This window comes from Diprion similis, chromosome 7, assembly GCF_021155765.1.
Source record: "Diprion similis isolate iyDipSimi1 chromosome 7, iyDipSimi1.1, whole genome shotgun sequence".
Classification (NCBI taxonomy): Eukaryota; Metazoa; Arthropoda; class Insecta; order Hymenoptera; family Diprionidae; genus Diprion; species Diprion similis.
In genome coordinates, this window is record NC_060111.1 from 2,091,890 (window position 1) to 2,103,488 (window position 11,599).

Here is an 11,599-nt window from a genome sequence, read left to right on the forward strand (position 1 = left end):
GGCAATAGATTATCTTTGCAGAGTATATCGGCGACGAGGTGCAGGTATCTAACCGCCTGCCAATAGGCAACCCAGCTCGCACCACGCGACTCTAGCCTACGAATCAACTTGAAGTGAGAGATTTCGTAAATCCCTTGCGGCGGGTCCGGATTGAGGAGGAGAACCAAGGAGAACTCAGCTCAGCAGCAAGCAGTGGTTCAGCGGGAAGGATCCAAGCGCGGCTACAGCCAGAAGGACGACAAGTTTAAGACCAAAAAGAAGAGGAAGGCGAGGGGTCAGCGTATGAAAGGAAAGTGCCGCATGCCACGTGAAGGAATTCCTCAATTTGTGTTCTCGAGAGTTTTGTATTTGTCAAAGGTTACGACGTTGACGCACGCTAGCTTTTGAAATGAGCGAGCCACCACGAGTAAGTCCATATGTTCTATTAATGTCTTTGTCATTTTTTCGAAAAATTCTTGCCTGACAAACGCGTGCCTTTTTATAGGTTCCTGCTTCTCTAATAGTTTTTTTTTGTTAGAAATCTAAGGTCATCATGAATTTTACTGACAATACGAAAAAGGCTCGATTTATCAGTTATTTTTTAAGGGTGAAAACACAGTGTGCGCATTCATTCCATTGTTTTTAATCAGAGTTCTACTGTTTAAAGGGAATACAGCCCGGAAGCGACGTAGACGAGTACCTGTTCGACCCACGTCTGCTGGAAAGGATCGTAGACCTCAAAGATGACATATGGGTTAGACCTTTGTCGATTGAAGATTACGATAAAGGTATGAATCAAGCCTCTCAAGTTGCATTAATTATTCAGGATTGTATCATAGTGAAAATGGATTGAAATAAAAGGTAAATCATCCTATCGATAAATTGCAGGATTCATTCAAGTCTTGGGACAACTTACAAAAGTGGGAGACATGAGTAAAGAGCAATTTTCTGGTAAGATTTACATTTTTATCTCTTTAATCCTATGTAGTAGGTATCAAATCGTTCATTGTGTAATTTGTGAAAACTTATGTTAGTTCTAATCAACTTAAACTGAAATATTTCTGCACTTTTTTTACGCAAGTGCAAAACTTCATAATTATAATATTTTATCAACAGAAAGGTTCAGGAAGATGAAAGCATCTGGTGATTACTACGTCATCGTAGCAGAGGATAAAAATGTAGGAGAGGTCATAGCTTCTGCGTCACTTCTTACGGAGCAAAAGTTCATCCATAATTGTGCACTGGTAGGTGTATCATTTACGTATCCATGACTTATTTCTACTTCTTGAAATTTCCATAATGGTGGAGTAAGATTTTCTCGTAATCAATATATGACGAATTAACTAGAAATTTCAAATTTTTCAGAGGGGGCGACTAGAAGACGTGGTTGTGAATGATAAATACAGGGGTAAATCCTTGGGCCAGTTGATGGTGAGGACAGTTACCCTGCTTGCTCAACGACTGCGGTGTTACAAGCTATCCTTAGACTGTAAGGATACGATTGTAAAATTCTATGAAAGATTGGGTTTCGTCAAAGAGCCAGCTAATGGAAACCATCTCAACGCTAGATTCGACTACGAGAGCCCAACGAGCAACTTATGAGATTAGCCCCATACTTATAATTCATGATGTACATTTTCCTGCCTAGTTATGATAGATAGACGCCTTGTGCGAATTTATTCTAAATTACCGACGATCAATACGTCCATTAATTGGACAGAAACTAAAAAAGTTAATTGTATATATGTATATAATACATTTAACGATTCCAAATAATTTTTCATCAATATTTCAACTTTACAGTTTTCCATTACTATTAATTAAATGAATTTTCAACTGTATTTATCAACACTCTACTAAATCTCCTATCGTAAATTCCAGACTTGATCCGACTGTTTGAATGATGCAATGCTTTGACCAGCTGCTGCGCACCTAGCCTGATCCTAACCTAACCTAACCTGACTTGAAGCTGGCTGTCATACGGCGAGTGTCCATCCTTCCCAGTTCTGCTTGCAATAAAGGTTTTTTTTTCCCAACTAGATACTGGCATTCGCTATTTTCTGTGATGGGTTTTGATAGCTGAATTTTTTGGCGTTTTGTCAAGTGTACGTATCACTTGTACACAGATTTTTTAATTTACCATTCACCATTTGTAGAGTGATTTGCAAAGCAATTAGCATTGAACAATGAAATGATATTATTGCAGATTGCGATTCAAAATTAATGAGTGGTATGTAAACGAAGCGGTATTTATTGTCCAAAAGAAAATTATGAAGTGTTGAAATGGCCGCTACGTGCAGGAATATACTCAGCAGACATTCGATCAAGAACTTGAATCGTTACAGCCAAGTTTTAGTCGCTAAATATGGTCATCTAAGCGAGAATCCAACGGCAGGAATCATCAGTAATGAGAATACTTTGCAAACTTGTTACATATTAGCTGCGATAGTTTATTGCCATTGAATTTTAATCTGAACTTGATGTCTTTTCAGTTATCGGAGATGAGATATTGAAAGCCCAAGTCAAAGACACCAACTCTAATTACATATGTAGATTATTGTATAACTGTGGAGTTAAAGTGAAAAAAGTTAGTGGAAAAGTATACTTTTATTCAATACTTATTTGAAGATTCGTTTAGTTAAGGACAGGGTTCTTCGTTCAGATTTCAGTAGTTAGCGACGAGGTTGACCAGATAGCAGAGGAGATGGTTAATTTTTCCCAGAAATACACCTACGTCATAACGTCTGGTGGAATCGGGCCGACACACGACGATGTTACCTTTGAAGGTCATAACAGTAGACCATAATGGTATATCTATGCAATTAAATCTTCACAAGGATTATATTTCATTCCATTTTTGCAGCACTTGCAAAGGCGTTCAACGACTCACTTCACCATCATCCGAAACTTGTCGAAGTTGTGAAAACGTTTTCTTCATCCCAAGACGTCTCTTCTCCTGGGTATAAACTGGCTTATGTAAGTCCCTGCGATTTACTTGTTTATTAAGTTCCCAAGGGCTGTACACCGGTTGCAAATCTGTGCCACGGAAAATAATTGAGCGATTTCATCTTCTCCAATAGATACCTATTTCTGCCTCACTGACGTTTGGTAAAAGCCAAGAAACTGGTGAAAAATTATTTTACCCATGTGTCAGCATGAAAAATGTACATGTTTTTCCTGGCTCTCCGATTTTCTTGCATAAATCGTTTGGAAACGTGTACAAGGTAGTTTTCTGAAGCAGAAAATAAATCGGTGTGTACTTCAAACTGAAGATATTAATTTAATTTCACAGGATTTATTCGCAACTGGTAGAAATTTCGTTACCAAGGAAATATACCTCGGAATTAGAGAAGAGCTGTTTGCCGATGCTCTGTCTACTGTCTCTAAAGAATTTTCCAATTTAACATTTGGCTCTTACCCGACCTCAAATCACAGGTACATTTGATACGTATTTTTAATGATCTACTTAAATAAATACAAATATGTAAAGCTAATGCAATGAAAAACGTATTCAGCTACTATCATGCACGGGTTACTGTGGAAGGCAACAGCGAAGATGATATCAACAAAGCAGTGGCAAGGTTTAGAGATTTGGCCCCTGAGTATGCAATCGTGAATTACGACAATGATCCGTTGAAAGATGCTGTAAGAAAATTCAAGGCACTTGTCGCTGTTGACAAGCAAGGTTCAATCTACGAAGCAACCTTAACAACTCTCAAGTAACATCTTTTACCTTTCTGTCTTGATAAAATGTTGGGTGTACATGTTGATGTTATTTTTTTAGGGAAATATACAGCAATCCCTCAAATGTAGCTATCTGCTTCGATGGTAGCATAGAATGCACAGTGTTGCTCCATCTCATACACGTCAATAATCTACTCGGATCAAAGGCCAAGCTCCGGGCCGTTCATTTGAAACTCGAAAAACCCTTGACGGATGTTGACGAATTCATTAAAGAGACTGTAGCCAGGTATATGATTAGCAAACAAGAAAAGTATTTTATACTTCTCCCAGAGAATGTTTTTGAAAAAAGTCAGTCTAATAATTCCCTGAACATCGTCTGTTAAAGGTATGATGTTGATTTACATCATTTGGATGGCTCAGCAAAGGCAGCAATTGAAAACCTTGCTGCACTAAGACCAGAAATCAAAACTCTGCTGCTCGGCTTGAAAGAAGACAAGCTGGAAGGAGGGCTGTGGCACGGATTTGCCAAAAGCGGAAGTATCGGTCAGATTCGCTTGAGCTCCCCACTGACAAAGTGGACCTATAAAGACGTGTGGAATTTCGCTCGATCTCTGAGTTTGCCTTACTGCAAACTTTATGACAGAGGGTAATCCGGCCTTGAAATTTGAATTGTTATGAGTTACGAGCATATGACGAGTAGCACGACTAGAATTAGCATAAATTATTATAATCTGATAAGATCTGACTCCTGATCATAGTTACACATCGCTGGGTAGTCAGACAGACACAGAACCAAATCCGAATTTGTTGAAAGCGAAGATTGGGGCACAGATGGTGTATCATCCCGCTCACATGCTGGCAGACGTGAAGTTGGAAAGAGCCGGTAGGATCTCACAAGATCATTTCGAACCGCAAAGGATCTAATGTCGTCCGACATTTATTCTTTTGAAGTCAGTTTTTCATTTTTTAGTCTGATATATTTGTTGTTATAACGTCTGGTATTTATTCCGAAACAATTCGCGCGTTGTGTCGCTGCAAAGTAAAGCTATATGTATATGTATTTAAATTTGAGTAATGATGAAAATAAAAAATGAACATTTTTTTGAATGTTTCCAGTTTTGGGTTCTGAGTTTCATGAGATCCCCAGTCATGTGTGAGATGCTTGGCAGTGGTTAAAATAAGAACATCGCACGGAAAAGTAAGTTTCCGTTTCGTTCGTTCTTTGCCCGCGAATCATACAGAGTGCACTTTTGTCTCAAAGAGTTTACTTTAGTGGGATGGGCGCTACCATGGTAACAGTCTAAATGACGTATCGATTCCTCAACTTCAAATTCCGTTTCTCTCTACGACCATCTTCCTCTCCAAGTACCTTTTTCATCCTACACCGCTTCATCACATATTCATAATGCTAACTTTTCAAGCGCTGATTCTTTTACCATTCACGTAAGATGAATACTAAAGAACAGTGTATTTCTTTATACGTTATGTTTTGTTTGAAATGAAAATTAGATGATGAAATCGGGCATCAAACATAATGCCTGGATCTGTGGAGACGTTCGTAAGTGTGAATAAACGAAATTTGCTTAATGTTTTTTTATACATTGTACCAAATTGGAATTTGGCATATTATATGAGCAAGGCAATAATGAATATATGTGATATGAACGGATAAAGATCGTGGGCAAGAGTACTTTTGTAATTACATGTATGTCTGAGTGCTTTCGAGCAAGAATAGCAAACGTGAAATCGTATAAAAGTTTTTTTCAGGAAAACTTTTTTCTTCAAAATTTCATTTCGTTGAAGTATTTTCACTTCCCCTCCCTCCGCTGTTCCTACTCTTTAAAACTTTGAATGAGACTGCGGGTGGTGCTGGGTTGGGGAAAGCAACCCTCTACCACCCTATACTGCCATCCAACCGGGAATTTCACGGGAGACTATTTTTCATGTTTTCTTTACCCATCTCTCTTCGTGTGACAGGCCATTTCTTGAGAAATATACGTAACAATAACGCTTAGAAATGGATTTTTTTTTTAATACGAATACTACATCAGGTGAAAAGTGTTCTTGACAACTGCGACAGATTGTTTCCGCAGTAGATAATTCCTTCAAAGCGCGATTATGATATATGTATGTTAGTGCATTCATGATGTTCAATTTATTCATTGTCATTGCGTAGTTTTTTAGTTTCGCAGTATTTACAAATCATAAACTAAGAATGTAATTCCGAAGAAGTTGGGAATAGAAATTCCCGGATGCTAGTGGTTTGAAACTTGCGGGCAAACAAAAGACGATCAACCTCATATTCGATCAGCAGTCTGAACATGTTCAGTTTCGGTTTCGACTCTCGGCCGTTCGCGTTCTTGCAAATTTGATTCTCGACGAAAACGCAAGAAAATTGTGCAACAATGCTGTTGCATCTTAATAAATGTTTCTGAAGTTACCTAATTAACTCTAGTGTCTATTACCACCGCTAGTGATTTATAATACTGCGTAAAAAGATTCATCAATTCGATCTAGAAGTCGGGTAACCAAAAAACGGTTACAAATACCGTCTCGATTTGAAAATAAGAAAAGAATAATCTCTTCCCACGGTATTCGGATTTACATTTCCGTACAAGTTATTTAAATATCCTTAAATTTCGTGGGTCAATTTGACGATGTGAAGTTTGCCGAATGTTCAACGGTTTTTTGGCGGCATCACGTGACGCCATGAAGATCACGTGACGTACGATCGAGCCGTCATATTAGAATTGAATTTCAGTGTACGGGGTGAATTTCTCGAATTTGTCTCGCGTGTGAATCGTTTAATTTGCTGGTATTCAGGTGATTTTTAAATAAAGTGATGTGTGAAGAGTCGATATAACAATATATTTTCGCGTGTTGCGATTGAAGTTGAACAAAATAAGTAAAATTCAATGCCGTACCGGTCAGACGTTATTTGTTTATTCGATCCCCGTTCTACTCGCTCGAAATACGAACGTAGATTTCCGATCGGAAAAATAATTTGAATAGAATTTAAGTATGCTTGTCGAACAATTAAGTTTCATTCAATTCCCGTGACGACAATTCGTCGCGTATCTTCGAGTGATCGCGTGTGATGGTTTTAATTTATACGCATAACGGAGGTTTATTTTCATTCATTGTTTCACAAGAAAAAAGCTAGGACGTTTGCCCAATTCTCGTAAGCGATAAGTTATCGGATCACGTCACCGACAAAATCGTACGTCGGTCCTTCATCGTGTCAACAACAAACAGTCTCACGGTTATTTCAGCGGATATCGTCGGAACACATCATTCGTCATTATAAAGTACAAGCAGGTGAGGAATTTTCGAGAAAAATTAGTTCGGAAATTTTTCCTTTCAGAACGATCAAGTGTAAGGTTTGAGGCACACATTGAATTCAAATTTTATAACAATTAGATAGTATTCTATGAGTTTTTGGATCATTGATTCCGAAACTGAAATCAGGTTTTCAAAGTTCAAGATGGTGGATGTAATATGGTGGACAAAAATTTGAAATTAGATCGAATCAGGTCAAAAGACTCTATTCAACGGTTTTCGGGATCGCTGAATGGATTCGCGTTGAAAAGTTATTAATATACTGTCGAAACTAGCAAAAAAATCCGCAAAAATTATCTTGAAAAGTTCTCTAAATATTAATTAAATGTTTAATTAATAGGTTAATTAAATGCTCGTTCGTAGAACCCGACTGTAGATAGGCAACTTTAGCACAATAAAAACCAGCACAGTTGCCTATGCACAGGCGGATCGACGTTCTTTCTATAATATTAGGTGATATTCAATTGTGTAATAAAAATTTTCTCTTCTCGTCATTAAAGCGGATCGAAACTTATTCCGAAGAACTTTGAGAAGAACGTCGAGACTGGCTGCTTCATCTTAGGATTAAGACGACCATTCCACGGGATAAATCTTGTGCAGAGACAGCAGTGAGCCAGCAAAGGTGAGTCGCATAAATATATTGACATTAATGAAATTGCTCTTTAGCTATATCCTCGGTTCGATTCTTGCCAATATTGTATAAATGTATAATATATGCTCCGTTATAATTTCCCGAGAAGGTTTTTCGCGCTTCATTTCGTTTTTGCCTGCGTTTCATCGAGTTCGTTGGACCAGCGTGAAAAGCGTATAATACATAAATATACCGTAATATTATTATTAATATTATACATAATAGCTTATATATATATATATATACATATATATTCGGCGTAGCTTGCTAAGTACGTACACGATTTCACGACGTACAGTTTTTCCTTGAACTTTCAAACCTCGAACTATTGATTTCCCCCTCACCAACACACTTCTTCTAGCTGTTTGCTTCACACGTATAATAATAGAGCCAGGTCTCAATCCCGCTATACATAATTGATCGGTGTTACAGGTTTCTATTAGTATTAATAAGTTGAGATCGTGTCATATTTATCTCAACTTAGGTTCCACCGCAAGGTTCTTCCTTATATTGTTAGTTTATCCGGGTATACCCGGCAGAACGTTCTCGACTAGGTTCTGATTGGGCATCGGAGACGCGTTTCAATTATTCAATGAGTCCGAGGAGTTAAGCAACAAGAATTCCTTTAACCGGGTGGCGTCGAATATATATAAAATGCAGGTCGACGTGCGGATGTATAATATATATTCCAAGCACGAAGAACATCTTGCGAAATGGTAGACAAGCAATCTCATATTTCAATCCAGTATTTCATTTGAGTTTGAAATTGATTGCCGTCGGGGTGAAGAGAGAGAGAGAGAGGAAGAAAGAGAGAGAGAGAGATTGAACCGGGCGAGCTAGAAGGGGAAATAAGGAGGGAAAGCTCGAGAGAGAGAGAGAGAGAGAGAGAGAGAGAGAGAGAGGATGGTTGGCGAGAGGGGAAGAGGGGGGAGGGGTGAGAACCGAAGGGGGAGTGAAAAGAAGAGGGCGCGCAAGGTAATACATCGAACGAAACGAACGTATATTTCCAGAACAAATATTTACATAAAAGAGGAATAAAAAGAGTGAAAATGTGTTTTCTGTTTGATTTGCGACTATATTTTTATTTCCAGTCCGTCAAGCTTTTATACTCCCGCCCTGCCGGTGAGAAAGAGAGGAGAGGGTTGTTTCAATACTCTGGTAGAAAAGCTCTTAGGATATATATATATACATACGTTTTTGTTGTTTTTTTTTTTTTTTTTTACCCCACCATCATATTGTGCGCTCTAATGTATTTTACTAGAAGAGTGAAAAAAGTAAAAAAAAAATAATCATTTTCATCGTGGTCCATTTTTCGTTAGAAGCATGAATATTATTATTTTCAGTATTTCTTTGTTCTTTATATTTATTTAACTTATTTAACTTTGAGTCGAGTATATAGATAGATATGATATTGTATTCGTGAAATCAAATATCGTAGACACGAGTATAATATTAGTGCATATATATACATATAAAAGAAGTATTTACGCTCATACGTAGGTATTGCATATAATGTAATACACGTGTTGAATTTTTATTGTTATTACCTACTCGTTTCTTCCCTTTCGACGGCCGGTGAAAAGTCGTTACGCGGAACGTTGGCAAGTTTCGGCAACATAATCAAAGTAAAATTGGCGCAGTGAGAAAATTGCGAGAATGAAGAGACGTAGGGCGGAAGGGAGAGGAAGTGAGGGAGGGAGGGAGGGATGGAGCGGCTGGTTGGATGAAACGCAGGAGGAAAGGAGGGCGGGAGGGGGGAGGGGTGAAGGTAGAGGCTTTTTGCTTATTCATGAGTAAATTTCCCTCTAAAACGAAAATACACCAAGAGGAAGAGCAAAAAAAAAAACAAAATAACAAATAAAATAAAATAATACACACACATATATATATATATATATATATATATATATATATATATATATATATATATGTATATTAGACTGTATAAAAAAAATTGACTATTTTTTTTTTTTTTTAATGGTATACTGAAAATATTGTTCAAGATGACGAAAAAGAAATACCATAAAAATTTCAGATTTTAATATTGATATTTAGATGTGCCTCATCGCGATTTTCTACTTTCCACAAGAATAACATGGCAAAAATGGTTCTTGCTCCTTGCGATTTTTATAACTAGATAACGACGCGTCGTAGAGAAAATTCATAAACATATTTTTGTAGGAAATTGAACGTTCTACAAAAAAGGTCTCTTGTCATTTTACGATAAGTCTACTCCTTCAAAAGTTATTTGAGGTCCTTTGCTGATGTTTGTTACTCTCATTCTCAAGGTTTACTCTCTTGACGTTATATGTGTAAGCACTAATTACAATCGTTATACTTACGTTGTAGGTACGTAAACGTTAGAGAAAAGCTTTTGGTACCGCGTAACGAACTCTTTCCATGCACACGTATTAACGTATATATATATATATATATACATAACCACGTTAAATTAATCCGATTAACAATGATGGAGGGGCGGAGGGGGGAGAATCGATTTTGGTTGCGTGAAACAATTCGGACTGTAATTGAAATTTTATACCTATACATGTGTAGTACGTAGTATATCGTTGTGACGAATCGAATCTTGTGGCAATGTAATTAAACTGATTGTAATTGTAAGTCTGGAAGGTATAATGTACCCGAAACTTGTTGCTATCGGCAAAGCTCCGGTTGTTTATTACTTTATCCAATGAATGCGATCCGTTCAATCGACTATCCGGATGTTTAATCACCGATCGTTTCTAGGTGTGTATCTATATACCGTGTTATAGTTGAGTTATATTAATATTTCTCTCCCGAATGAGAGAGAGAGAGAGAGAGAGAGAGAGAGAGGCATGCAATGCGGTATACAGGGTAATATACGTAGTTTATACGCAGATAATGGGCTTAATCGTGTAGCCCCGATGGTTACGGAATGGCGTGGAGGTATAAGGTAGGTGCAGGGTATACGGTTAATACACAATGTCGACGTAAATCATCCGCAGGCAGTAAATCCGTCCCTCCTCGCTACCCCTCGGAGGAATATGACGCACATCGAGCGGGGATAATAGATATATATGTACATTATAGATGTGCGGTGTGCCAATTGGTCCGAACGTTATCAAATCCGAAATGGTCATCCGTGAATGACAGGCGTTTGTGTATACATATATAGTAGGGTGGCACAAAAAAACCGACTATTTTTTTTTCTTGAGTCTCGTGTGACAAAATGTTAGTTTTTGATGTTTTAAGAGCCCACACTAAGGGACAGTTCAAAAAAAAAAATTTTAAGAGGTCGCTCCACATTTTTTAAATCGTCAGAAATCGTCAAAAATCGATTTCTTTTTTTATTTTTTTTCTCGTTGCGATATAATTTTATAGACAAAAAAATAAGTTTCCGAAAGTTTCAGTTCAAAATTTGAATTTTGAAAGGTCGTTCGTAATTTTTTTTCAATTTTTTGGTGCATTTCTTTAGATCTTTTTCAGCGTCCTTTTAATATTCATATTAAAATTTCATACATTTTTTTTCTTTAATTTAATAAGAAAGAATCGATAACAATACACCACGACATGAATTAAAAATCAAACAAAATAATGAAAATATAATTTGTTTAATTTAATTTTTTGACGATTTTTGACACTTTAAAAAATTTGGAGCGACCTCTTGAAATTTTTTTTTTGAGCTGTCCTTTGGAGCGGGCTCTTAAAACATCGAAAACTAACATTTTCTCACACGAGACTCAAAAAAAAAAAAAAATAGTCGGCTTTTTTGCGTCACCCTAATATATAGTATACATATATATACTGGGATAAATGGAGGGCAATTATATCAATTGTGATAAACAATGATTATATATGCGTAAAACGTATTACGCTGTGAAAAACATGGTGTAAAAATTTTCAGCTACGCACGGCTATGGATGATCAGAATTTTCGGCATCACCTTAAGCGTCAGATTGACGGGAAATTATATTCCGTTGGAGT

General features: G+C 37.2%; 2 protein-coding genes across 5 annotated transcripts; both read left to right on the forward strand.

The window, feature by feature from the left end:
• The first annotated feature begins 101 nt into the window (after positions 1 to 101).
• On the forward strand, positions 102 to 1,724 carry LOC124408160 (probable glucosamine 6-phosphate N-acetyltransferase). Its single transcript, XM_046884899.1, has 5 exons — positions 102 to 406; positions 647 to 767; positions 868 to 930; positions 1,096 to 1,223; positions 1,345 to 1,724. Exons 1-5 carry the CDS (start codon positions 389 to 391, stop codon positions 1,579 to 1,581), a joined length of 567 nt encoding a protein of 188 aa, XP_046740855.1. The 5' UTR covers positions 102 to 388; the 3' UTR covers positions 1,582 to 1,724.
• A 98-nt stretch (positions 1,725 to 1,822) lies between these two features.
• LOC124408159 (FAD synthase-like) lies at positions 1,823 to 5,201 on the forward strand. Of its 4 annotated transcripts, none has more exons than XM_046884896.1 (12): positions 1,823 to 2,000; positions 2,186 to 2,383; positions 2,472 to 2,566; positions 2,642 to 2,765; positions 2,843 to 2,955; positions 3,060 to 3,203; positions 3,272 to 3,414; positions 3,495 to 3,698; positions 3,764 to 3,949; positions 4,049 to 4,309; positions 4,422 to 4,611; positions 4,774 to 5,201. In XM_046884896.1, the coding sequence occupies exons 2-11, from the start codon at positions 2,263 to 2,265 to the stop codon at positions 4,585 to 4,587; spliced, it is 1,557 nt and encodes a 518-aa protein (XP_046740852.1). In that variant the 5' UTR covers positions 1,823 to 2,000; positions 2,186 to 2,262; the 3' UTR covers positions 4,588 to 4,611; positions 4,774 to 5,201. The 4 variants fall into 4 exon arrangements, with proteins under 4 accessions (XP_046740852.1, XP_046740853.1, XP_046740851.1 ...); XM_046884897.1 differs by having other exon boundaries at positions 4,422 to 4,599; positions 4,762 to 4,780; XM_046884895.1 differs by lacking the exon at positions 4,774 to 5,201 and having other exon boundaries at positions 4,422 to 4,720.
• The last annotated feature ends 6,398 nt before the right edge of the window (positions 5,202 to 11,599 follow it).

What these genes read in the sequence shown, in the direction of transcription:
- LOC124408160 (XM_046884899.1), top strand. An exon ending in GATTGAAGATTACGATAAAG is followed by an intron (nt 768 to 867) that starts GTATGAATCAAG and finishes GATAAATTGCAG; the next exon opens with GATTCATTCAAGTCTTGGGA. An exon ending in TCATCCATAATTGTGCACTG is followed by an intron (nt 1,224 to 1,344) that starts GTAGGTGTATCA and finishes CAAATTTTTCAG; the next exon opens with AGGGGGCGACTAGAAGACGT.
- LOC124408159 (XM_046884896.1), top strand. Translation starts at nt 2,263, where the DNA reads ATGGCCGCTACGTGCAGGAATATACTCAGCAGACATTCGATCAAGAAC. An exon ending in GTGGAGTTAAAGTGAAAAAA is followed by an intron (nt 2,567 to 2,641) that starts GTTAGTGGAAAA and finishes TTCTTCGTTCAG; the next exon opens with ATTTCAGTAGTTAGCGACGA. An exon ending in TGCAAACTTTATGACAGAGG is followed by an intron (nt 4,310 to 4,421) that starts GTAATCCGGCCT and finishes TCCTGATCATAG; the next exon opens with TTACACATCGCTGGGTAGTC.